Here is a 23889-nt window from a genome sequence, read left to right as displayed (position 1 = left end):
TCGGTGGGTGAAGTTCACGAGTAGGAAACCGAGGTTCAGGACCAGGGTCCAAGGAGGCAGCGGGAGGATCAATAGAGCTGGGAGGAGGAGCCGGAGAGACTGCATTGTGTCGATTCTGAGAGCATGCATACGGAAAGGGTGGAATGAAAGTAGACCGAGAGGGAGCAGAAGACGCCACAGGAAGATCGGACACTTTGATAGTAGAAATGTACTCTTCAGAAGGGACCTCAGAAGGAAATGGGTCAATATGAACCAAGTCTGCCTTAGTGACAAGCAATTTTGGGAGGAAGGGAAAAATAGAGCAGACGCTCAAGAAAAGTAACATGCTTCAACACATACAGCTTTTTTGTCACAGGTTCATAACAGCGATAGCCTTTCTGATTGATACCATACCCCAAGAAAACACAGAGGACACATCGAGCACTAAGTTTAGTGTGGTCCTTCTTAGGAAGGACAAAACAAGTAGAACCAAACACACGAATGAGGGAGTAGTTGGGAACTTGACCATAGAGACGCTCGTAAGGGCAAGCACCAGAGAAAAGAGGGGTAGGCATCCGATTCAATAGATAAGCTGCAGTGAGAATAGCTTCTCCCCATAATATAGCGGGAACAAAAAAAGATAGAAGAAGAGACCTAGCAGCGTTAAGGAGATGGCAATGTTTTCTTTCAGCACGACCATTTTGGGAAAGTGTATCAGTACACGAGGACTGATGAATTTTTCCTTGAGTTGCTAAAAAATCTGTAAATTCTGTAAAAGAGTACTCCCCACCCAAGTCAGAACGAAGAATTTTAATTGTGGCAGAAAACTGAGTTTGAATCATCATATGAAATGTGCGATAGACTTTATAAAAATCAGATTTATGTGTAAACAAATAGACCCATGTATATCGACTGTAATCATCTACAAATGAGACATAATAAACAGAACCACCCTTGGTTGCAATTGGGGAAGGCCCCCATAAATCTGTGTGAACAACTTGGAAAGGTGAAGTGGAAAAAGAAAGTACTTTTATTAAACGGTAAAGCAGACATCTTTGCTAACTTACAACCACTGCACTCAGAAATATCACTAATAGAAATGTTACCCAAAAAACCAGTCTGAACAAGAAGTTTCAAACGCTCACTAGACAAATAACCTAATCTAGAATGCCAAAGATAAAAAGGAGAGGATTTTTCATCCAAACGAAAAGACGACAATGCAGTGGAAGTAGACTCCATAGGAACATGCAGGCTCTCTAGCACATATAGATCACCAACTCTACGGCCAGTCCCAATATGCTTCTTGGACACCCGGTCCTGCACAAGACAACCAGAGGAAGAGAACAAGACGTCAAAACCAGAGTCGGACAACTGACTTTTTCGAAACAAGGCTTAAAGACAAATGGGGCACATAGAAGACATTAGAAAGTGATAATAAAGAAGAAGCCGTAGGAAGGATAGACCCAGCAAGCACAACATGCATATGAGATCCATTTGCAGTAGCAATACTAATGGGAGGGACAAGGGAGATAGAATTACAAAGTAACGACAAATCAGGAGTCATATGATTGGAGCAACCAGAATCAAAAATCCATGTGGTGGGTAAGATACTTGTGGTATAAGCACTGTGCAAACCTGGCAAGGTAGCGATCATAGCAGAAGCTTGTGAATGATTCCCTTGGGTAGCTATAAATGCCTGAAACTGCTGCCACTGATCAAATAAGGGAGAAGGTGGGACTCCGTTAGCGGTAGGAGTTGCAAAGGCTATTGGAGGTCGAGGAGCCTGGGATGGTGGCCGAGAAGATGATGGTGTAGTCGAAGTACGTCCTTTTGGCTGCGAAAGCTTAGAACATGCATGCTTCTAATGTCCCTTTTGACGGCAAAAACTGCACTCATCCATGGCAACCCGAGGCTTGGGCTTGCCAGTAACCTGTATCAAATGTGAAGCTGGAGTGGGTAGAAGGGGTGCCAAATGCTGAATAGGAGCTGCTGGAGTGACAAACACAGATTGAGTAGGAGGAGCAATGAAGGATACTTTGAACCTAGTTTCCTCTGCAATAAGTTCACGAACTGCACCGTCCACTGTAGGTAAGGGAGACCGATGTAAGATAGCTCCTCGGAGGGGTTCAAATTCACCTCGAAGAACCATCAGAAACTGAACAAGACGGTTTTTCTCACGATACTGCAAATAGCTATCAAGTAATTGCAAGTCTGAGGGTTCCATAACAGCCAACTGATCCCAATAATTTGTCATCTCATTATAGAATTCCTGAATCGATTTATCCTTTTGAGTAGCACTGTGAATAGACATCTCAAGCTCATATTGTTTAGCAAAGTTTGATTCAAGATACATAGATTTCAAATAATCCCACACTTTCTTTGATGTGTCATATTTTGAGAAATTCATTCCAATACTTGGTTCAACAGAGTTGTGAATCCAAGTAAGTATCTGTGCATTTTCAATCTTCCATTTTTCAATAGCAGTGGCAGACCCTTCAAACTTACTATCTAGAACAGGACATGGTACTGAACCATCTACATGTCCCCATACTCCCTTACCCTCAATAAAATTCTTCATAACATATGCCCAGTAAGAATAGTTATTACCAGTTAAACGCACACTGATAGCTTGAGTTTTATCGTCAACCATGATGATAAACAGATAAGAAAATTCAGTACTGTACTGAAGAAAATTATAGAGAGATAACTGCGGTAACCTGAATTTGGTTCAAAACTGATCTGAAGAGAGAGAGAGAGAGAGACAGAGGGAGACCCCAACCAGTAAGAGAAGCACCCAAAGTTATCACTGCACAACTGATCGAGGGATTTTCAAGAACAACCCAGTGTTACCGGTGATTGGAACAAGGTCTGCGATGGTCAGAAGGTGATCGGAGGTGGTCGCTAGTGATCCGAGATGTCGGTGGTGGTGCTTGTTAGATCGAGTGTGGCGTACAAGAGAGAGAGAGAGAGAGAGAGAGAGAGAGAGAGAGAGAGTCGTATTAGAGAGGGGGGGATTTTGCTGTCGCATGAGAGAAAAGGAGAGATGCTACTGTGCAACACCGGCAACGGCAGCCGGTGGGTCTAAGAAGACCTGCTTTTGATACCATGAAACTTCAGAGAAGAGAACTACGTATTGTATTCCTTAAAAGATATAGATTACAAGAATAATAAAGAGGTTATATAGGCTAACCCTAATAACGTTAGATAAATCTAATATAACAAAAGGACTAAATAATAACATATAACAAGAGACACTAAAACCCTAGATTAACAGATTGATATCGGTCGAATTGCATCCATTGAGAATAACCACAAGCCAATTGATTATGCGAAGAAAGGTCAAAAGGTGACCATTAAGGTATGAGTCCTTGTCCTACACATTCTTTGACTTCGTTTTTTATGTTTTTGGGCTTTTTGTATGGATGTTAGAAGAAACCAAGTTATCTGCTTTATCTTCTTTAGCCAGTTTGGTACGTTCTTGTGTACCGAAGTCTCACATTGCTTGGGTACCAAAGTGATAGGAGTTATATTAGCATGAGGGCACTCTCACTTCAATAGCTAGCTTTTGGGTTTGAGTTCTACCCACGACACTATAACATGGTCGTGCAATGTAAAGAAACAGAGCTTCTTTTTGGGTGGGAAGGATCCCGTTTGCATTTGAAGTGGCGCCCAACTTTGTGTTTCATGAGTGAGCTCTTTTTGTTTGCGATCATGGGCTAGAGCGATCTTCCATCCACTATTTTTCAGGTATTTATGGGTTTTTCGGTTAGTTTTATTTCTCAGACCATGCCTGAAGTTCTTAATGTCTGGTCTGTTTATGCATTTGCTGACTAATTTCTTTCTACTCGTTAAGCAATCATTAAGCTCATCATTTGTTTCCCCTGTTTTCTAGTCTTCTCTCATTTTTGGCCTGGATGATGTTTAAGATGTTGGAGAGAGAGTCTAGTTTGGTCGTAAATATAGCTATAAATAACCAGTTAAAGAACTTGTTTTAAGAGTGCAAAGCAAACTATAGAGTAAATGCCGGGCAAATTTCATTTAAGTGGAGAAGAGTTTCTGTGACGTATACTATTTAAAGGTTTTCAAGCCGGATTGAAATAAACGAATTGCAGACATTACATTACAACTCGGACACACAGAATGTGCATTGTTTATACTTCAATGCAACAACGAAGATTGTAAATGCATCCAAACTCACATTATTTGCATGTCATTTGACCCCTTGTCGACGTACAGGTTCAATGCTGGTTATTTAGAATCAAACATACACACGCACATTGCGTACAGTTCAAACATACACACTCACATTGCGTTCAGTTGGACTGTACGCATACTACGTTCATGATTAGGTTTTTGGGATAGAAGAACAAACATGTTTGCAGTATTCTGCTAGTGCCCATGTGGGGAACGTATTTCTGTACTGAGCATAGTGTAGCATGCAATTCCTCATAGAGACTCCAGTTAATTCCTGAGATGATACATAGCTTGAAGGTTATGAGTAGAATGGTATTATAGTAATTCTCATTTTAGAACATGGATTGAAAACTAGCTATTTGCCAGATATCTTCCTAAAACTCTTTTCTAAATTATGTTGGGGAAATGAAGTTTTCAGACAATAAACCAAAACAAAAACTTCATTTCTAGTGTTTTTAGAAAAAATTAACATTTCAGACAGTGCACCGACACAAGAATTTTATCTTCATGAGAGAGAGCGTTATTTGATCAATAATGAACACGATGGGAAACTATAGTTTTTTTTTTCTTTTTTTTCAAGAGTAGTATTATTTTTGGAAATATGTTATGTAGGACTAGCTTTTTGCCCGCAGTAGAAATTGTAGGTTTTCTGCCACCGGCATTGTGGGCCCACCGTATAGTTATTATAGTAATCTAAACCGTTTATATTATAAGACCCATAGGGTAGTATATCCGTGCAAAAAATTATTTTTTATCAGACATTGATTTGATAGGTATGTCAAAATTAAAAATCGATTTATAAAATGGACAATTGTGAACAGTTTAACTTTAAAATTATTGATGGAATATGGCTATCCATTTTATAAACCAAAATTATGTTTTTGATATAATACCTATTGATGTCCGATCAAGCTGATTTTTTCTGTAGACATACTACTCTATCGGCTCTATAAGACTAATGGTTGATATTATAACAGTAACCGCATGGTGAGGCCCACAATGGTGGTGACGAAAATTCTGCGGTGGAAAATTTTGCGGTGGGAACAGTCGATGGACAGAATTTGAACTCTAGTAATATTGGAATGAGAATCCAATAGGACTTTCTAGTTAGATATCAAGAAGAAGAAACTTCCACAATAAAACTTCCAGATATGATTATCAAATTTTAGAAGATGAAAGTTTTTATATTGTTTTTTTTTTTTTGGACATGTTACATGGTTTATGATTACCTGTTGCGGAAAATCACCGTCTTCCATCTGTCCATTAATTAGCACTTTGGCTGCTTTGTGCAATGGGGTGGGATCTCTATCAGCCTAGTAGTAGAAAAACCAAAACTAATAAATTTCTGAATAGTGTATTTGATGAACAAGTAATAATAGTGTGCACTTATATATGTCTACTACAAAGAATATATCTTGTTTGAATTGTAAACCAAGTTATTTTGCAAATAAATATTTACCATGCATGCACTGTTACGATCCTAATGTCCCGCATCAACTTAGTTCTTTGCCTTATTTGTATAAGTTCTCAGGCATATCCTTCCCCAATTTTCAAGGATAGGTCCTATCGAAGATTCTAGATCATTTAATAATAGAGCTAACCACAACGATGCGATTTGAGCGGCAAATAGGACAAACTATAGGCTGGATTAAGATTGAGAAGTGATAGGTATGGAGCTGCCAAAAGAGAAGGGATACAATGGGGCATCAAATCAATGTCTACAAAGTGGGGCGTCGTTAGGGACGGATCTAGGAATTTTCTATAGTGGGGGCACCAATTTCTACAAACAAAAGAGTCACCACTCAGAAAGCCAATTCGTTTATATACATCATGTATATTGCATATATGTATGCCTCAGGGAGAGAGAGAGAGTTGATCGGCGATGGATGGACAACCGATGGCAAGAGCGATGTGCGACTTGTGAAGAACTTGTGCGTGTTTTCTTTTTCTATTTCAGGGACTGCGTAGTTTTACCTTTCCGTAAAACTAAAATTAAAAACCAACCCCAAGGTTTTTGGCCTAGTGGTCAAAGCCGAGAGAGAGAGAGAGAGAGAGAGAGAGAGAGAGAGAGTTGATCGGTGATGGATGGACAACTGATGGCGAGAGCGATGTGGCTTACGTAGAACTTGTGCATGTTTTCTTTTCTATTTCAGGGCTGTGTAGTTTTACCTTTCCGTAAAACTAAATTAAAAACCAACCCCAAGGTTTTTTGCCTAGTGGTCAAAGCCTAAACTTAGAGTCCCTCCTAACGTATCAGGTTCGAAATCTCTTGCTATCAACTCCTTTGAGTCCCGTCCATATAGAGCTTTGCTCTTCAATTGGGACATTCGCAAGTGGGTAGTAGGATTGGCCCTTTAGGATTAGTCGAGGCGCGTGAAAGCTAGCCTGAACACCTAAGTTATATTTTAAAAAACCTGAAATTGAGTGGGGCATGTGCCCCCACATGCCCCATTGTAAATCCATGCCCGGGCGTCATGGACATAGACCCCGGAGCGTCATGGTATGTTACGATTTTGATTAATTTTCTACATTGGCTAAGTTTGAGCTTGGCCATGTACATTATAAGCTCGTGGGTACCGTTTCCCTGCAAGCTAGTTTTCAAGGGGAGTTCTTCCGAGAGCTTTGTATCTTGAGCGTTTTTAAACCAAAAAAGTTTTGGGGCTATTTTTGTGGTTTTCCACAAACACAATATACATTCTATGTTTCAAATCTTCACAAAGCAATCTCCATTTACCACAAAAAAAAAAAAAAAAACCTTGTAAATACAATTGAGAAGGCTGTTTGTGCACTATAGATCGCTAAATAAATAAAATTTGAATGCAAAAAGGAACTTATATTTCATCACAATAAATATATACTCACCTGTCCAGCAGAAATAAGACCCAACATAGCCCATGACGTTTGTACCAAATTCGTTCGATTTCCTTCGAGCGGTTTGTATTTCTGTTTTTAAGAATTAAATAATCCAATAGAAACCAAGTGGTAGTTAGATAGTAGCGCTACAAAACTATCCAAAGGAATCTGATTGTTTTGAATTTCTTTGTATTGATTTTTTTAAGCTTATAGTCATAATTTTGTTTTTTTATTCTCTCGTTGAAACAAAAAAAAGTTTGATGCACAATTTAAAAAATAAACACAAGAAAAATCTGAAAAATAGGTTAGGCCAAATGTGGATTAGAAAGCTAGTAATTTATTTCTTATTTTACCGAGCAATTATTTCTCTTGCTTGGTTTCACATCAGAGCCAACCTTGTGTGTAACCAAGGTTCTACATATCCTGCCGGTTTTGGTATTGGTTTTTTTATTGGTATGGTTCGTACCAGTACTGGTGTAATTATGAATTCCGTTTTTTTTATATCCGTATGATGTTATAAATGCAATATACGTAGATATGTTTTAAAATTTTGAAATATCCAATTGACTTGAAAATATGTACTCAAAAACAATAATACAGTGATTATGAAGACTATATATCAAGAGAAACTGAAATTATAAGTTCTTAAGTACTAAAGAATGAATTAATTATTTACCGAAAAAAAAGAATGAATGAATTAATTGTCTTAAAAATATATTAGTATAATGTTCTTCGCTGTAGGGAATTAGCTCCTAGAAATAAAAAATTACAAAATGTGGATATGACCGGTACTGGCTAGTACCGACCAGTATTTTAAAAATCCCATATGTAACGGCTAGTACCACAGTCAAAGTACCAATTGTATCAAATCGGAGCATTCCGGCCGAGACGATATGTTGGTAGTAAAGGATGATAGAAGAGGTCAGTTACCATAAATTGGCATGATTCCCGGCTTTCCCCCCAGCCGCCCTCCTCATTTTGTATTGAAAGCAAAAAATGAACACCTCTACGAACTGATTGACTATTGTCATATGTGCTCCCAGCAGCAATCAACCCTCCTAGAGCAAAAAATGTACCATAGATGAAGCAAATTCCCCAGTAGCCATACCTGTCAATGTGTAAAACCGGCTTTTGATTAGGTCACAAGTTGTATGCATTTTAGCATCTCTACGGGAAAAGCCCAAATCATGTAGGTCACAAGTTGTATGCATTTTAGCATCTCTCCCGGAAAAGCCCAAATCATGTATCCATTTCCCATACGCTCAAGTTAGTTCAAAAGAAAATGAACCTACCAAGAACCGTTAGGTTGTTGTCTTTTTTCGAGGAAACGCATTGCTCCTTCCACAGAAGTATCTATCTCTTTCTCTCGATGCCTTGGGTATAAGCATTTGAACAATAGTAAAGCTTCTATTATGGATGCAGTGTTCTCGACATGCCTAAATCCCAATATTATAGCCACTATCAATATCAGTTGTTCAAGCAATGGAAAATTCTCCAGAGCTAATACAAGGAAAGAAGTAGCACAAAAGCATACTCTTGCTCGACCGTAATGTCTGCAAAAAGTTCTGAAGGATTCAACACCTGAACAAAAGGGGGAAAATGAGACCGAATAAGCGAATAAGCTTCAAAAGGACAACAAGGTCTTGTTTGAGTAACCTATTGTAATTTGGAGTTACCAAGAGAGAAGAAAACATAGGATTGTATAACTGCTTATTGTTTTACATGTATATACAATGCTCTAGGAATTTAGAACAAGCGAACAACTTACTTCTACATATGGCTGTGGAACTGTTAGTTCCCAAATAGCAAAACCACCACTTTCAGGACTCTGAATTAAATGACAAAGAGTCATGGTTCTTGTCAAAACGTCTAAAAACTACTGAGATACAATGCTTTTCATACCTGTAAGTACAAGAGGACGTCCACCGCCTCGTATAGTCGCTCAACATCCACTTTTTCTCCTGTAACATCTGGTGGCATTTGCGAAAGTAGTAATAGACACTGTAGAACGATCAATTGATTAGAAAAATTACTCTTTTGAATTTCAAATAATCTTCTTGTTATAGTGTCATGGAGCTAATAAGACTAAAATTACCTTCAGTGCTTCAGATGTGCCGTCTGAGAGAACCCAACCTTGATCTTGATCAGAGAAAGTCCATCCTCCTTTAGTAATGTGACGATACATTTTCTTGAAATCCCCAGCAGGGTTTTCTTTTATCTTCATATTTAGGAGCGGAGAATGAACAAGTTGAAGTTGTGCAAAGTTTTAATTTTCTTTTGGTACATAGAAAGATACCTGTGATTCTTTTATGTAAAATTGCGCCCTTTTAAGAGTATCTCCATATTCGTCAACAAGATTACTTGCCATAATGGCTTGAGTCAAAAAAGTACAATCCCATAACTGACTACCAAAACTCTGCAATCCAAGTCACAATTTAGCAAATGAGTAGTGCGCGTACTATGTTTGACAAATAAAACTAACATTTAAACAAGCACAACCAACATCATTATTTTGTAATGCGGACCTGTATTTTCATTCCATCTTCTGCAAGCCACAAGAAATCAGGAACTCTGGCAAGGTGATAATTGAACTCATCACCATTGGGATCCTCCGCCCACCAACACATCATTTGTAAACTCTGCGTTGCAATAAACACCCATTTCCCCATAAAAAGTCTAAAGAGTTTGGTTCCCTAGAAAAATGATGGAAGACATTCACAACCAAGAGCACATCTTTACGGAGATAGATTCATGGGATAAATCCACATTTATATGTTAAGATGAATTACACAAGCTGAAATACCTTATGAATTTGACAACTAAGAATCATAATGTGTGGAGTCATCACAAGTGTTGTTAGCTATAGCATTGAAAAATTGGTTCCATTTAGAAAGTTTGACTTCCTACAGAAAATGTGGTAAGAATGTTTAACTACTATGTATATCACAACTTATTAGCAGCAGAATCCTTGTGCACTGAGTAGGACCTTTTATTCTACGTAGACTAATGTAAATCTTAGCCTAGAGAATTGCAACTGGACTTCGTAATTTTGCTTACTCAAAAGGATGAAGGCCTTCCTTTTCTTTCGAGTTCATGCTAACTTCATATCAACTTGGATAAGAAATTAATGTGGCGCGAAAGTGAACCCGTGTAAAGAATGTACTAGTGTCATGGGAAGAACACCTTCATGCCTTAAACCTACTTTCAAGGTGTAGATATCTTTTCTAGGTGCTCTTACTATCAACAAGACAAAACTAATAATAAAATTCATTCCCTTGTTTGTATTACTCACTTTTTCTATGCATCCGATAGTAATGTATCTGGTAGTTTCTGCTCCATGCTGTAGGTGCTTGATTACTTTTCGAAGAGCTTTCTCTCTAATTTTTGAAAATGGCCACTTGTTCATTATTGGCTCGCTCATATAATGAAGACCATCCCAAAGCAGATCTTGGATGATTGTGTGAGGGTGATAGACATCCTCCTGCATTGAAATTTATATTTGTTAAGCTTGAACTTGTTCAACTAGTTTCTCCAATTGAACCCAATACAGGGGAAGACTTTGATTTTCTACACGGCTTAATCTCCTTCCTTGAGGCATACATCACTACAATTTGTGTTTACTAGTGATACCCTAAGAAGCACAGATAAAATATGGGATGTGAGTCCAATACAAACCGATTTCCAAGTTGATATACTCAAATGTAATTCTCATTAAATCTTGCTTGAAATACTTTCTGAATTCATGCACCAACCTTACAACAACTATGGCGTGCTTTATTCCAATCTATCTTTTCATATGGCTGTTGGTGAATTTCTTGTCTCAATGATTTGACAAGTTCCGTGATCGGCCCCACGTACTTTCTCCCGTACAAGTATGACATTGGCATGTAAGTTGTGCGAGCATAACACCACATTTTTGCTGAATTATACCAAGTATTAAATTAAAGCCAAACCAAACCAATTAATAAAGCTTCTAGAGTTCAAACAAATTGGGTGAATTGCAAAAACAAATACAAATTGGTTAGCAAAATATACCACATAAAGCTCCGCATCCGAGAATCAGACTCAAATAAATCACACACACAATCCTCGAAATCTCCATCCTCAAATCCTCTGATATTTTTGTTTTTGTTAAAAAAAATGAGTTTGAGTTGTGTCGCACAAGAGGACAAATAGTGCTCCTGGCGGCGCTTGAAAATTCAGAGGATTGAGTGCATTTTAGGCCTGGTCTTACTCATAGTGAACAGATGCTGAAACAAGCCGAAGATGCCTATTTAAGTCTTCTGCAAAGAACTCTATTGGACTGATGCAGGCCGAGACCTGCAAGGTTGGGGTAGTCCCGAGATGTCACTCGACATGGGGAAGCGAATGCCACTTGGCGCTACTAATCGTGGATGTCACTCGACGTGACTAAGCAGTCGCTTGATTATAGGAGGAATCACTCACTCAAGCAAGACACACTTGCACAATATTTAATGATCAACTCAACTCTACTTCTGATCATTTATTCAGATAAACTATTTATAGGCATTACAAAGAGACTCTTCAAGACTACTAATAAATACTTTGACAATTTTCCAACACAGACCTTTCAAATGCCTAGAAAATCCTTCATCTATATGCATGAACACTAATAAATAGAAACCTAGAAACATGTTTCCAACCCTATCCAACTGCATGCATTTGTAACTAATATTAATGACGATAACTACGTTGACTAGACATTGAAAAGACATTGATTGGAAACCAAAAAGACACTTTGAACTAATTAAGATAACTCTTCATCATCCACACGGCTGCCATGGCTAAGCTCCTGTGTCATGGACACAAAAGTGCCTTTAAAGTTACTAGTATAAGTCAATCTTTCATTCACCTGGATGGTAGGGAAAAAACGAAGGGAAAAGCCAAAACTCAGGGGGCAATGGGTTACATCCTGACCATTCATACACTCCAAGAACCTGCACAACAGAATCTATACACAATTTAATGTTTAAACAATTCATCTTCTTTCAAACAATGTCACAAAGACAAGCAGATAATGGTGCCAATGCTCAGCTATCCGATTGGCTACATTCTAAACGACTAGGCGTTAAGATTTAATGAGCAACGAATTTGACGCAAACGTAAGATAGTTGTGTATAGGTATCTACTCTAATATACGAAGGCCGTAAATGAGAAATTAAAAACTACCCATCCTGATCAACCGCAACCCACTTTCACGTTTTATCCTCGTCCGTTTATATCTGAACCTCTACTCTCTCTTCTAGGAACTCTTAAATCAATTTGATGGCCTGGTTTTGTTATTGACCCAGGCCTGTTGCTTTTGATTTCTAAATCTTCTTGATCAACAGAAAGCCAAAGACAAGGAAGAAAAGTCCAAGCTCAATCAGACTGCTTCTTGATTAAGTACATTGTTTCAGTTTTGTTTCTGTCATGACCAACAGCAACAAAAAAAAACAAAAAAATTGACCAATCTTACATTGTTGCTTTAGAAGTTGTTAGTGTCATCTGCTCTATTCTTCAAGTACGTCCTCGATAGATTGAAATAAAACATTGCCATCCTTCTCATAGAGTTAAATGGCCGATACGTCTGTACACGCAACTTTATCTTTTCCTCATACCTAGCCAGCAGTAATATTCTCCTATATACTTACGACATCGACTTTTAGCCAAAAGTTATTGAGAGAACTAGGTTTAGTAAGCTTTACCGAAAGATAGACTTTGCCCCAAGAGGGTATCCCAGTTGCACCACCATGATCAAGTATCCATTTTCGAGCCCTTTCCATTTCCCTGTTTTCTCCATCATCCTTACCTTTTCCTAACAAACGCAATGAAATGTAGTTAAGTGCCGTGCCAATCATAGTGCTATGACCCCCTATGCAGAATCCCCATCCTCCATCATCATTCTGTACAATAAAAACATTCACAAATTTAGACAACAGATAACAAATCTAGAGTTTTGCTACTTGCACAGACATAGTAGTACACGCTCCATGCATAGATGGTTTTGGAATCCGTCTTAGATCCCACAAACATGATCGAAGCAGCTCATTTTGTGCAAGATATTTTGTTTATGGTCCTTTAAAATATCAGTTCAATCGGATATCGGTAAAACATCCAACTTTGCTTCAAAATTAAGACCAGAATTCTGGGACAACGTTGGACTTTTTGTAAATTGAGCTAATTTTTTACAAGGACCATAAGCAAAATATTTTGAACAAAATGAGCAGCTCCGATCATCTTTGTGGGACGGGTCCCAAAAACAATCAGTGCATTGTGTCTGCTACAAATGTCCAAGTAGCATCAGTGTTTTCAAAATGAAATTTCTATGAATACAGCCAAAAATGTGCTCATCCGTACCCAAATGTATTCAAAATCGTTTAATGTGTGTGAACTCCACATTTACTGTGTAGTACTCATGTGCATAAGATGCCGGTTCTGGACACATCTATACTAGGATCTGTGCGTCCCCGTGTTTGTTTGTAGGGCTCTTTGAAATAAAAATGTGAAGGACAGATGAAGTGCAAATTTCTGAACACACCTGTCTGAACCCTTCGATGTTTGTGAGTATCACATTCACTCTGTTGGACCCACATGCATCGGACATTTTCAGACACATTTATGTTTCGATACATGCGTGTCCGACTGTGTGTCTGTAGCATTGTTGTTTTGAAAATTCGCAAGCAAGAGTTTTTGATTACTACCTGGTGATTGTAAAGGTATCGAATCATCTCCTTCTTGTGCTCTGCCGTTAAGACGGTGTTGATTACTCCACTAATGTATAGGCTAATGAGCTGCAAATTCCAATAGATTGTTGATCAAAATTGAGTTTGAAACCAAAGAAATGCTTGTGTTTTTGAAGGCTCTAATCCAAACTGGATGGAGGTTCAAGAACTCATCAAATCAAGGGTGATTTTTTGGGTACGCACAAAAAAAGGCTGGTATGACTACTCTATGGACGATTTTATCTTCAGACTCAAATGTATTCTGGAATCTCTTTAGTTTTTTGGTTTGTAACCTGCTGAGGTGGGGGGTGGGTGGTGGCGTCTTCCTTGGGGTTTTGTTTTGTTTTGTCTGCTGTGTCCTTCTTGGGGTTGTGGCCTGTGGGTGGTGGTATTTGGGTTACAATTTCCTTTCTTCTGTTGGTTTTAATTTTGGTCTTTCCTGGGTTTTTGTTTGTATCCTTGGTGGGTGGGTGTATCCCTTGGGTCTTTGTGTCCCCTTTGGTCTGGGCTTGTTCGGTCTGTCTGTTTCTCTTGTTTTGGTTTTTTCTGTGTTCGTGGTGTTTGCCTTCTCCTGTTAGATTGGCTTCTGGGTTGGGCAGTGTTGCGGTCTTGTCTGTTGTGGGTTTGTGCGTGTCTGGTGGCGGTGTCTTGTGCGTCAACGTTATGTGGGTGATCTGCTGAATCTCTACATAATTGCTCAGAAGAGCTTGAAGCACTCAGCTTTTGGAACCCATTCACTGGATTCCTATCAGAAGAACTTTGGTGCTGGTTTTCATTATAAGTATCTCTTGCAAACTTAACTTGTTGGCTCTGGAATTAAAAGGAGTTTCATTTTGCTCTAAATCTGGAAGGGATGCCAACCTTGTATCAACTTCAAGCATTTCATCAGGTTGAAGTCAGGTGGAAGCTTTTACATTCAGTGATCACATTTGTTAGCTTGTGGCTTTCATATGGTGTAATTTATTGAATATCTTTACGGCTCTGTTATATTTCTCATGGGAGCCTATCCTCATGTGGAATTTTATATCTCCCCCTTTCATTTGGGTCTGTCCTTATGCGAGGCTTTTTAATTTTCTTTTTTCCGTATTGCATCTTGTTTAGTCATCTTGACACACCGCCACATAGTGTCCCAATGCCTTTCGAAACTACATATTTTTGTATGCTCCATACATTTGATACAGGATCCAACAAGAATGTGTGGCGGGGAAAACGGTACTTGAGTGGAAAGTATCTGTGATTTTTCTGTCTCTTTCTGTTTCCTAGTCAAGTTGAGTTGGTGTGGCTGGGCTTTGTGGCTCTGGTTATGGGCTGATGTAAAGGGCTAGGTTCTAGTATGGGTTAGGGACTGGATCAGGAATTGTAAATGGGCGAGATTTAATTGGGTCAAGCTTGGGGTTGTTTTAGACTTTTAGAGTGCTATGATGAAAGGTTTGAATAAATTACAGCTCGTTTGGATGGTGAGAAATTAGAAAGGGCAAGGACCAATCAAAATATTTCTCTTTTGTTCTTTTCTCTCCATTTCTCACTAAAATGTTCAATCCAAATGAGGGATTTCACAAGAAACTATAACCCAATTTATGAAACCCCTCCATCCAAAGGGGATTTCTAACTGAAAAGGAAACTAGAACCCCACTTAACAAGGTGATAAATCTTTATCCCTATTTCCTAATTACTTTACAATGGAAGATTAAATCTAACATAATTATACACAATTTTTTTAAAAAAAAAATCGCAAATGAATTCTTCGACTCTGTATGTATCCTGCATTATACGGTCGATGAGAAATAAGATGACGGACATCAACCAAATTCTACGAAGACACAAAATCCATGGGGGGTCTTTGAAACAAATGAAAGATCTTTTATGCTACTTCACAGTTTATAGCGAAGGGACTGGACCGTCCGGTCCAACTCGTTTTGGGCTCTTTTTGGGGTTGCTTTAATAATTGAGACCGCTCATTTTTTCAAAGCTTGCAAATCATCCACCCCAATCATACTTTTAACAATATCTGATAAATATTGTTTTCGACGTGTTTATGTTCTCAATAAGAGCTAAAATTTGAACGGTCTCAATCATCAAAGTAGGCTCGGATAGGACCTTCAAACAGGCCAGACTAGACGGTCCCCCAAAAGGGACTTGAGGATCTTCCTCATTGCAACCATAGGAATTAAGTACTTACCATGGGAGGTGTGAAAATATGCGGGCCAGTATGTTCAGCTGGCCAGTGTCCATCTTTTGACTGAATTGCACAATTCAATCGAACGGCCTTTTTGAGAGCAATTGTAACAGCTTCGTAGTTGACTTGTTCATTTTCCCCTAGTCTCATTGGTGGTATGCTTAGATCGATGTTGCTATTTTCCTTTTTAAGCTGCGTTTTTGGTTTCATCAAAACATATATGCAAACTGATGAGAAAACAATTCAAGAATTCTTCTACACCTTCAACTGAAACACGCAATCTAATTATTTGTTGTATCTCAAAGAAAGAAACTACTAATTTTCTCAAAGTAATTATGTAAAACAACTTGAGTTTAAGACTAATTAATACTCCCTCTCTGTCCCTTAATTGTTCTCCCTCCACGAATTTCATGCCATTTTCGAACCCCCAAAAGAATATATATATATATATTCTGAAAGAAAATATTCAATACTAGTACATATTTTGATATGTGCACTGATAAATATATGTCTAGCACGTGGAGTTATCATTATTTTGTAGAGCTAACGTGCATTGGACGGAATCATACACATTTGTGTCCAAATCTGTGTGTACGATTTGCTGCGTGCACACACTTTTTCTTAAGATTTTATTTACCTGCATTCGCATGAGAACATCGCCGCTGGGACGAACCCGAGATCTATTTTTCCTGTAGTCGTCTCGAGCTTTTTCAACTGCTTCTCTCTCCTCCGGTGTTCCAGCATCAGGATCGAACTCCCAAATCTGTCTACCAACGAAGTTGTTGGTGCTATACAACCATGGCCCTTGGCCTTCTGCAACCTTTAGCTTCCACATGTATTCTTTTCTGAACTCAGTTCAATGGCGCCTCTCAGCCCTTTCTCTTGGTATGTAGCTGAGGTTGCATGAAACAAATTCAAAAACAATCATACATATATAATGTCAACAAGGGAATTATATAAGAGAAACGGCCATCTGTCGTTAATAAATGAAGTGAATGGTCATCTGTCGTTAATAAATGTTATCAGCACCTACCATCAAACTACGTACTGCACAATTTTGGAACATTGATGCCACTTTAAAAAAAAAAAAAAAAAAAGCATTCCAAAACAATGAAAGAATACTTGAGAATAAGGGAAATGTTTGTTGGAATTTTAGGTGAAAGAATTTGGAGCATTCAGAGGTCTCGTGAGGCAGCTGAAATGAGTCACATATATTTCGTTGTAAATATTATCACCAGCTAGCGTCTGAGCTCAGACTATTTGTACAATTTGGGAACATTGATGCCACTCAGGGTTATAGATCTGCGTTCTCGCTTTTGAATTCGGTCGGCTTAGGTGACGATTCTTGAACTCTCCAATAGCGACGGTAAAAGCATCAAGAAGTAGATTCAGTGATTGATCATGCGAACCGGAAGCAGATCCAGTGATTGATCCTACGGCGGAAAGCAGATACAATGACGATCGTCCACCTACCTCGACGAGCGGAGTCGCACGGCATCGGAACCGAGTGGCTTTTCTAGTATTTTGTTTTATTTTTTGTTTTAATTCTTTGTTGTGTTATATTGTTCTTGTTTTATATATGAGATAATCCGTTGTCGAGTTGATAGCCTTCAAAGTACATAATTTAATTTAAAAAAATCCAATAAGTAACCTTGTCTAATATTAAAACATGGAAATCAATGAGAGAATCTATCTATCTATCTATCTATCTTCTATCTATATCTTATGAAAATGTATTTGAGCCCCACAAACCTCCAAACCTCTATTCTTAATTTCCTGGATTTTCAACTTTAAAAAAAAAAAAATACCCACATGCCAAAAAAAAAAAAACTACCACGTCCATTCCCCCATGCTACTTGACTTCCACGTCCATTCTCCCCGACCCACTTCCACATTTTTCTTTTCTTTTTTCCCCAATTTCTAGCCAGAGAGAGAGAGAGAGAGAGAGAGAGAGAGAGAGAGTTGAGCCGGGTGTGAGTTTAGAGTGTGGGATAATTAAAATTCCAACCAAAAAACAAGAAGACATGAAAAAGTAACTTCACAATATCAGATAACTACTCTCATCATTGGATAACTCCCCATTACCATGGCTTGATAAATACTCCTACGAGAAAACCTGATCGAAAACAAACATTGATGCAAGTTTTTTTTTTTTTTCCAATGTCCATTTCAAGCATCACGTAAAATTAAACTCATTCTGATCTTCCACTTCACAAATATTTACATGTGACGGTGTGGGCAGCGCGCGGTGGTCTCCATTAATTCTCTTATAGTTTCTTTGCAAAGAGAAGGGTCCAGAGGAGCAATGGGCAGCAATTCAAGAGACGATCAAATATTTTTTTTCATTCTGCCATGCGATCATGGACTGAGATTCTATGTGGCCATCCATCACCACCTAGAGGAGGAGGAGGTGGCAGATCTCCTCTCCGGCGCCGTCCCTTAGATCCGGAGTGGGATGCCGTCGAACATTCGTTGGTTTTAATTTTTGCGATCTCCATTTTTAGAATGGCGGCGTCAGCGTTTGTTTGTTCTTGCTGCTGTTCTAGCATTTGAACGTATGCTAGAGCGTCCTCACTTAAACCCACTGGACGATGGATGGTGGTGCTTACACCTGGAGGAGTAAATCCAGGAGGGTGAGATGGGGAGGCGGCATTGATACCGGTTTCAGAGGTGATTTGCAAAGAGGAACCAAGGGGTTGAAAAAGAGGGGGTGGAGGTGCTCCGCCCATTTTTAATAGGGGGAGATTGGTGGAAATCTGGTGGAAAGAAGTTGTTAGGACAAAAGATTTGGAGGACACGGAGGAGCCGCCGTGGATCTAAGAAACAGTCGTTTCACGTCAGGTTCACCAAATTGTGGGGCTCCATTCCGAGTGGTTCATGCTTTCTGAATTGTGGGCTCGAGATCTACTCCTATTTCCATCCTCCGCCCTGCAAAAATGAAACACGACTAAAGACCACACCGGAGGTCCTCCGGGATGGCCCTCCGGTGTAAGAATCAGTTTTCTTGCAGAGAGAAAATAAGAACCAGGAGTTAGGGTTTTCTTTTGTGCGTACCTCCTCCAAGTAGGCATAATGGGATATTTATAGGGAACCTCTTAGCTTGATCTCCAAGATTGCACCAACGCTCAACACGCGTCGGCTGACGTCACTCTTATGTCATGTTTAGGGTTTTGTAACCATTTACAAGATGAGCTGGCACCTTCACGTGCTACCATCGCTATCCTCATAACCGTTTGGATGACGTCACAACCATCATCATTGCCACGAATGCTGTTCCCACGCGGGCGAGCTAGAACGATGGCTACGCTTTGTTAGGCGTGTCGTGTGACCTCAGATTGTGTCCAATCCAAGCGAGTTTCCCGTTCGCGTGGGTACTGGAAACTGAGGCGATTAAGGAAGTCGTAATTAACGACACCCTCGGCTACGGAGGCCTTCGGAGTTCCGAACGTTGAGAGAAAGATGGATTAGAGTTGATAGGGATACTGGATCACGTTCGGAAATGGCGCGAGCCATTTTGTTCGGCCTGCTACAATAGCCCCTCAACCCATGCTGAAGCTCTTTACTTGGTATGGGTTGATTTCAGATTAGGCCGAGCTTTATCCGAAGATCTTCTTTCGAACCTGCAACGGATTCATCCGAGCCCAACATAGGATGACAGCTGTCGAGCATTTGAACGGGTGTGTCAGTCGAAAAGACGTCTTGGCAGATGAGGGGACGGTTGGCATGGGTAAGGCTTTCAATCGCCACGTGTCATGTGGTGGTTGGCGAGGGGTTCGGCTGTGAAATGATGGGCGGGAAATTCGAAACGCCCACTTCATCTATAAATAACGACGAAGGAGGGGAGAGAAGGCTCTTCTGCAATTTCTCTCTCTAGCGTTTGGAGCTTCTCCCTCTACAACCCCGTTTCAGAACTTGATTCAGACTCAGATCTTCATTCTCAAGCCTTATTTCAACAGAAATCTCCAGGTATGTCTTTGATTTTCATCGCCTTTCCCTTTCCTTTTCTTTTACGCATCCTTTCTGGGTTTTCTGGGGTGATTTTTGGGGTTTTTCTGTTTTGAGTCAATAGTGGAAAACTGGGGGTGAACAGTGATGTTCATCCATGGACTCAACCTGTTCTTCTGAGCCCCAATAGGATGTTCGGGGCTCTCTGAACGACTTCTCCCGTCGGGGGTAAGTAACCGAACGGGATCACCTTTTGATTATTAAGCCGAGTGTCGAGAAACGTTTAAGATATGCCGAGTCCGTTCTAGGATAGCTATGACTCGTGAGCCAATAAGATGAGCCGAACTTCCAGAATAATTTTTTTTTTTGCCGACGCAGATTTCAACTGCTTAATACCCCTTTGTTCTTCTCCTAGGTCTGGCTCACGAGGTCATCGACGTGTCTTCAGACTCGGATTGCTCAGAAATGGAGTCCGATCGTCAATTCATTAGGGAATTGCTCGAGCAACGTAGAAGGAGGAGCGGCTGCCCGGTCGAATCTACCTCCACCAAGATGTCGTCAAATTCTCTCGCATCCGATGACTCGAATGCCGAGCGAGTTCACGAGTACGTCGCAGATGACTTTTTGACTGACCTTGAGATCAGCTTTATCGCAGAGATGCAGTCTGAAGTTGATCCTCAGATGGGTCATGAGGCCGAGTCAAGGTTTCTGTCTAGAACCGAGGCTTCGACGTCGGCTCTGAGTGACGTCGACCTCTTTGACAAGGGTCTGCTATGCCCCTATGCCCATTACTTTAGTGGTGATCCCGGGGAGTATGAAGCATTCCGCGTAAAATACAGCATCCCTGACGATGTGCTGATTCATAGAGTCAAGAGCACTGAAATAAAAGACCCTAGGGAGCATCATCCCGAGCATATAACCGTACCCCTAATGGCCATTTCCGAGGCTAGGCTTTGGTTCCCCCTCCACCCCTTCCTTAGGGAAGTACTTTGGAGATTTAGTTTGGCTCCCTATCAACTTGCGATCAACAATTACCGAATCATCATGTCGGTAATCGCCTTGATCGAGAGCCAAGATCTTGATTTCAGGCCGACGGACCTCTTTTTCACATATACAATGCCTCGTCATGGTAAGTCTAGCTGTCGGTACCTTACAACTCGTCCCAAAAAGAGTCCTCTGATCGAAGGCTTATCCGACACGGATAAATGGGCTAATTTTAATCTTGAAGTTCATGGGAACTATGAATTTGGCGACGGTCTGCGTCGGTACACAGTTCCTAAGGTTAGGGACACAAGAGGTACTACCGAACAGTTCCTTTTCTATTTTAATAAATATTCATCCGGCTTTTCTTTTACTGCTAACGCTTTCATTCTTGCCATCTTCCGCTTGCAGAGCTCGGTCCAATATCGAAGGGACTCAATACCAATTCCCGAGAGAAAGCTTGCGACACGCTTCTCGCCCAAGCTTGCCGACACGCTCCAACCCTGCTTGACTACAGACCCTCATACAAGGGTGTGTTGAGGAGGAAGGAAAGGAGTAAAGAGGCTGAACCGGGAAAGAAGAAGACAGGTGCCCCTAAGACTACCAGAGCTTCCAAAAAGAGGGAGGATTCAAACGCTGAAGGCGTTTGGTAGAAGAGGCAACAAGGAGTACGCTTGCCTAAGATTGGATTTACAGCCGAGGAGTGGCTCACTCCGTTTTTTTCCGACGATTTAGCCGAACCCTTGGAAGAAGACATGTCGAGGAGAAACATTCCCAGGCTTGTCATTCCAACAAAGACGACTAACCCAGGTCGTAGCCGAGGCTCTGCGGACCAGCAGCATCAGCAAAAAGAAAAGAGACAAAAAATATCTGAGGATGTTCCACCGCCGAACGTCTCTCAATCAGCTCCTTCAAATGTTGCCCGAGCCTTTCCGCCCAAGGAACAAAGAAATCTTTCCGAACCACACATCGATCTTACTGACCCTGTAACCGAGGCTGCCGTTCGACGTCAATTCAGTCCTTCTTACATGATGTCTGACGGCAGAGTCCTGCAGCTGAGTGATTCCGTTAAGGAAGAACCGAATCTTGTAGTAACACTCCTAAGGGGTCTAGCTCTTCCGAGAGACTATGATCAAGTGCCAACCGACCTAATCCCTGGGCTCGGAGAAATGTGCTCCCATCTGGTGCAGGTATTACTTGTACTTAGTTTTACTCCTTGTGATCTTGCTTTTAGAATTTCCTTGTGGTAATCTTTATTTCCATGTTTTTGATAGGCCGGGCAAGCTGCTTTGAAGGCTTACGACAAGGCGACCAAGGTGAGCGCCGAGCGTGAGTGATATAGGTCTGACCGGGACTCCTTTCGAACCAAATGGAGGATCTCGGATCAGCAGGTTAAGGATTCCGAAGCTTAGTTAGAGGGGCTTCGGAAAGAGCTTGCTGATGCTAATACCGCTGCTTCGACTACCGAGGCTGAGATAAAGAAGACGAAGGAAGAGGAAAAGGAAAAACTCAGGAAGGCCAACGCAAAGGGTTACGAAGCCAGGATCAATGGAGCTGCCATTGAGTACACCCAAATTGCTCACAAAATGGTGAACGATGAGCTGGAGGCTCGGCTTCCTGATTTTTACCGACTGGGGTACACTACTGGTGCCGACGCGATGGCTGGGGTGATGGCTATCCAACCAGAATTTGGGTTCCTAAAACAGCTTCCCGAGCCGGTTGTGCCAGATCTTGCCCTTCCATATACCGAAGAGGAATGCCAGCCTTTACCGCCTGAGGAGGATGATGAGGAAATGGCCGATGGTGATCATCCGAGGAAAATTGCTGATCAGCCATCCGAGCTTCGAGAGAAGAATGCCGAAAGTGGAAATGTTCAAATCGACTAAGATGGACGCGCTTCAATTTTTCTTAAGTCTTTTTTCTTTCTGAATACTTTGAACCTTATTTTTGGACTGGATGGCTCCGAACATTACGTATTCGCCATGCCAGATGTAATAGTTTGAAGAGGGACAGCATCGAATGGTTTACCAAGCCGAGCCCTCTTTGTAGGAGTTTTTGAATTTTCAGTTTATCTTTCAATGACTTAGGAAAAATTCTCAAGTTTGTTGCTTTATTGAATATTCCTCTATGCCTTAGAAATATTTTCTGAGTTTGGCCGAAGGTCAAGCAACCTTGGCTTGTTTCCAAGGTTTTGATATTTACTCATAATAGCCCCTACGTTGGTATAAGGCTTGGCTCAAAAATGCCAGTCTTATGCCAAGGTAATATGTGGAGTAATTGTCTGATGTGGCTATTTAGTTCATGTCAAAGTATGAACGTAGCCGAGCTAAAAACAAACTTTTAAGTTCGTTGATTGTTTTATGTCTGGACGTCAAGTTGTCTGAGCCACGACATGTTTTGCTGATGATTGGTCCGAACGTAATCATGAAAGCTAGAAAGCCGAACTTAAGTATCGAAGTTTAAACAATGTAATCAAATATAGAGAACATTGATGCTTCAGAAATAGGAGGGACTTCTCATTAAATAAAAAGATGACCAAAATAGGTACAGCATTTTGGTAAGTGATCAATAATAAACTTGGTAGAGGACGTGATAGATCGAGACCGAGGAAAAACTTCACAGGTATGCCTTCCTGAGGTTTAGAGCGTTCCAGGGGTTCTCAATTTCCCTTCCTTCTTTATCTTCCAGCTTGTATGAGCCATTGCCGACCTCCTTAATCACCCTATAGGGTCCTTCCCAATTAGGTTTGAATTTAGTCTTCTGGCTGGCTCGGACAACCTTCCTCCAGACCCAGTCGTCGGTTCTGAACTTCTTAAGTCGTACGTTCCGATTGTAGCCCCGAGCGACTTCCTGCTGATAGTTAGCTAATTTGAGCTGGGCATCGTCTCGCTTTTCTTCAGCTAAAATAAGCTCGGTAGCTACTGCATCATTGTTGGTTTGTGGATCAAAAGTTTCAGTGCGCAGGGTTGGGAACCTGGATTCAAGTGGAATGACAGCCTCCATGCCGAAGGCCATTGCAAAGGGAGTTTGGCCAGT

General features: G+C 40.5%; 2 protein-coding genes across 2 annotated transcripts in view; both read right to left on the bottom strand.

Moving 5' to 3' along the window:
• LOC131317798 (dammarenediol II synthase-like) overlaps positions 1–23889 on the bottom strand; it is a 122023-nt gene that overhangs the window by 89985 nt on the left and 8149 nt on the right. The window lies entirely within an intron of this gene.
• LOC131317799 (dammarenediol II synthase-like) lies at positions 4156–16851 on the bottom strand. The gene is made up of 18 exons (XM_058347447.1): positions 16565–16851; positions 15931–16119; positions 13731–13820; positions 12735–12932; positions 11900–11984; positions 10779–10945; positions 10319–10507; positions 9552–9665; positions 9323–9442; positions 9122–9244; positions 8929–9027; positions 8795–8854; positions 8561–8607; positions 8319–8462; positions 7957–8134; positions 7036–7116; positions 5403–5486; positions 4156–4447 (listed from the first exon to the last, which is right to left on the bottom strand). Exons 1-18 carry the CDS (start codon positions 16760–16762, stop codon positions 4325–4327), a joined length of 2289 nt encoding a protein of 762 aa, XP_058203430.1. The 5' UTR covers positions 16763–16851; the 3' UTR covers positions 4156–4324.

This window comes from Rhododendron vialii, chromosome 2a (assembly GCF_030253575.1).
Source record: "Rhododendron vialii isolate Sample 1 chromosome 2a, ASM3025357v1".
NCBI classification, from domain to species: domain Eukaryota; kingdom Viridiplantae; phylum Streptophyta; class Magnoliopsida; order Ericales; family Ericaceae; genus Rhododendron; species Rhododendron vialii.
This window is presented reverse-complemented; position numbering and strand designations above follow the sequence as displayed.